General features: G+C 40.3%; 1 protein-coding gene across 1 annotated transcript in view; it reads left to right on the top strand.

The window, feature by feature from the left end:
• LOC101851404 (kinesin-like protein KIF22) overlaps window positions 1–3111 on the top strand; it is a gene marked incomplete at its 3' end in the record, with an annotated part of 19489 nt that extends 16378 nt beyond the window's left edge. Inside the window, 3 exon segments of the mRNA XM_013081754.2 lie at window positions 654–722; window positions 1132–1256; window positions 3052–3111. Of these exon segments, the coding sequence (XP_012937208.1) occupies window positions 654–722; window positions 1132–1256; window positions 3052–3111 (254 nt within the window).
• Window positions 3112–3414: the final 303 nt, after the last annotated feature.

Below are 3414 nucleotides of genomic sequence, written 5' to 3'. Positions count from 1 at the left end.
GGTTGAATTCCTCTTTGTCAGACATTGATGGACGAACCATCATTATTAATATTAGACCTGCATGTTTGCCGACAATCGTCTGAAATCCGACAATCGCGACCTATTCCTATTCACTTGTTCTACAAGATCTAGATTTTTTAGATCACTAGATCTATAAAATATTTAATTCATATTCCAATTCTGTTGTATTATTGTATCAAACTCTTTATAGAGCAATGTAGGCCATAGTCTAGATTCTATTATTATATAGGCCTATATATGCTCCTTGTTGTTTTGGAGTCAGCTTTTTTTTTTTGTCTTTGTGACAGCCTTTTTACATGAGGGCCGTTGCAGGTTCTTTTTGGGGTAGGGTTAGGGTTAGGTCTCTTCTTTATTGTGTTTGTTCGGGTCATCGCTCGTTACTCGAAAGCCCTTCCTAAGTTCCTTTTATGACACCCTCAATTTAAAAGCTCTTATAAGCTATGAGGGGGGGGGTGTGCAAAATTTTCAGACAATCTGGTTGAGGCTCACATGCAGGTCTATAATATTATTACTGTGTGTGCACACAGTTCTGTTGTTACATTTCCCTGAAATTTGAACTAACAAAACGCACTTTGTGCATGTTTCCGTGTAACTTGGATATTGAGAAAGCATGCCTTGTGTTTCCCCTCCAGACTCACCCGTGACAAAGAAGGTGAAAGCTGCTCCAAAGAAATTTGAAAACCAGGAACAGTCTCAGAGAGGTAAGTCACTGGCTGCTGCGGTGAAGGGAAACGTCGTGGTGGTTGAAACTTGGCGCGGTTTTGTGTTCCTTTGTTGTTAACTTTTCTTGACTGGATCTTGAGCAGGTGCTCTGATGTTGTTAAGTTTGCCCGTTCTGTTCTGTCAAGCATCTATTGTAATTATCTCTCCTCTTCCTTTTTTTTATTTTTTTGTATGTTACTCTCAAGTAATACCTCTAATCTTCTACACTTATATGACCTATTTGTGTTAAAAGTGCCGTAAAACTCTCACGAAAAGTAAACTGTAACGAATCTGACTAATCAAGCCAGGCTGGGAGGGATACACCATTACAGCAGAAAGATTGTCTGGTTTGTTTTGTTTGGAAAAGTTGGGAGCTGTGTAACCGACATGTCACGCGACTCCCCCCAGACTCTGACTTCCTGTCCACGCTCAACTCGGCCAGTGTAAAGGACCTTCAGCAACTCCAGACGGTCGGCAAAAAGAGGGCGCAGCTCATCTATGACTGGAGACAGCTGCACGGAGCATTTGATTGTGTAAGTGTGTTTCTTAGTAAGTGTATGACAGTTGTATGGAGCCTTTGATTGTGTAAGTTTGTGGCTTAGTAAGTGTATTACAGTTGTATGGAGCCTTTGATTGTGTAAGTTTGTGGCTTAATAAGTGTATGACAGTTGTATGGAGCCTTTGATTGTGTAAGTGTGTGGCTTAGTAAGTGTATGACAGTTGTATGGAGCGTTTGATTGTGTAAGTTTGTGGCTTAATAAGTAAGTCTCTGACAGTTCATCATCATCATCATCAATGCCATTCACCCCTGGCAGGGTATAGGCCACATACAAGCTCCTTCCTTTTATCTCTGTCCTGGGCCATCCTTCCAAGCTCGTTCCAAGTGAGCTTCATCTCTCTCATGTCCCTTTCCACACATCTCTTCCATGTTTCCCGTGGCCTACCCCTGCCTTATGCTCTTTGTGGGTTCCACTGCAGCGACTGTCTTGTGATGTTTCCGCTGGGCTTTCTTAAGGTGTGTCCCATCCATCGCCACTTTCTAAGTCCTATTTCTTCTTCTATATATCCTTTTGTTTGACAGTTGCGTGGAGCGTTTGATTGTGTAAGTTTCTGGCTTAGGAAGTAACTGTTTGGGTTGGTTTAGTGCCACTATCAACACTTTTGGGTTGTTTGAAATGTGGGTCGTCCCAATTTAACATCTGTCTCTAATTGTACCTCTAGCAAACTGGGTTGAGGACTCGGAAAACTCCCCAAAATGACCTGAATGCAAGGACGCCCAGTCTGGGATTCAAACCACGGCTGTTTAGTCGTAGGCCCAGCTTGACACCAAACAAAAAAAAAATAGATCTATATAATTATTATATATGTATTTAATTTTAATTCACAAATTCTCAATCCTTCCAGCCCCAGCCATTTTTGTGCACTCCCTAACCCCAGTCCCAGCCAATACAGCAGTAGTTCAGAAAAAGAGACATGCATTCTAAAAAGGGATGTAAAATCTTTGTAATGAGGTTTAGATAATAAAATAACATATGTGAGACAGCGAGGTGGAATCAGGCTCTCGTCAATATAAGCAAAGTGAAAAAAATTGCATTTTTCCGCAGGTTTTTGAATTTGTATCAAATTTTTGTTTTTTGGCTCAACACCTTTCATGCATATTAAAGACTCATTTCTGTGCGGATTTTTCTGAAAAACGTTGATTAAAGGCACAAAAAATGTAAATTTTCAGTTGCCACGGACTCTTAAGCTAAGGAAATAACTAATCTTTGGCGGCCATTTTCTCACTAATTTTACCTCTGAAAACAAGTGGCCCCCACCTCCTTCTTTCGCAAATATCTCAACTTGTATTCAAGATAAATGGATATTTTTTTCATCCAAATAAAGACAAGTGAACAAGCTTTGAGATGATACCAATAACTCTACATGCCCAAAAATTGACGAGAGCCTGGTTTCACTACGCTGCCTCACATATAGCAATGTTTAAAGGTAAATGAACGAATATTATGAAAATTAAAGTTTAATTGGGTTCGCTTATTTCGGGGGATGCGCAAAATTGGTACCAACTGAGAATATATATACGCTCTTGGAATGGTGGGAGGTACACACGCTGCTGAAAATATACGCACATGGGGCTGGGAGGGTTATGGGAGCGTTCACCACCTAACAAGTACGTCAAAAAGTGACTCAAGAAGAAAACTGTGAAGTGATTGTCTTGGACAGGTGGCCATTACGGCAGCTGCGACTGTGTTGTGGTAGGAAGGAGGTGTCTGTTGATGTTGTGTATATATATATCAGTTGTCATTTACATTATTTTTTTTTTTTCTGCAGGTTGATGGGCTGAAAGAAATTCCTGGGTTCACTGACAAGTACATACAAAATTTGTTACGGGTAAGAGCAATATGTTTTTGTTATGATCAGAAGATTATTTGTGTTGAAAGGAACTGAGTTTTGCACTGTTTAATCTCATGTCACCCTTCTAAACTGGATGACAAGTCGTAAGTCTTTCTATCGAGGTATGAGCCACAGGTAAAAATTTACTTGTGAATTTTTAAAAAACTCCTTTTACTTTCTTTATTCTGCCCTTTTTTGTGACACAGCACAACACGGATAGCTGGAATTGGTCTGGACCGTCCTCGGTCGTTCGAGGGATATCTTACAAAGATAAAGAAGAAGTTAAAACGGAACCGCGGG

This window comes from Aplysia californica, unplaced genomic scaffold, assembly GCF_000002075.1.
Source record: "Aplysia californica isolate F4 #8 unplaced genomic scaffold, AplCal3.0 scaffold00144, whole genome shotgun sequence".
Classification (NCBI taxonomy): domain Eukaryota; kingdom Metazoa; phylum Mollusca; class Gastropoda; order Aplysiida; family Aplysiidae; genus Aplysia; species Aplysia californica.
The sequence above is the reverse complement of the archived record's forward strand: the minus strand, read 5'-3'. Positions and strand labels throughout refer to the sequence as shown.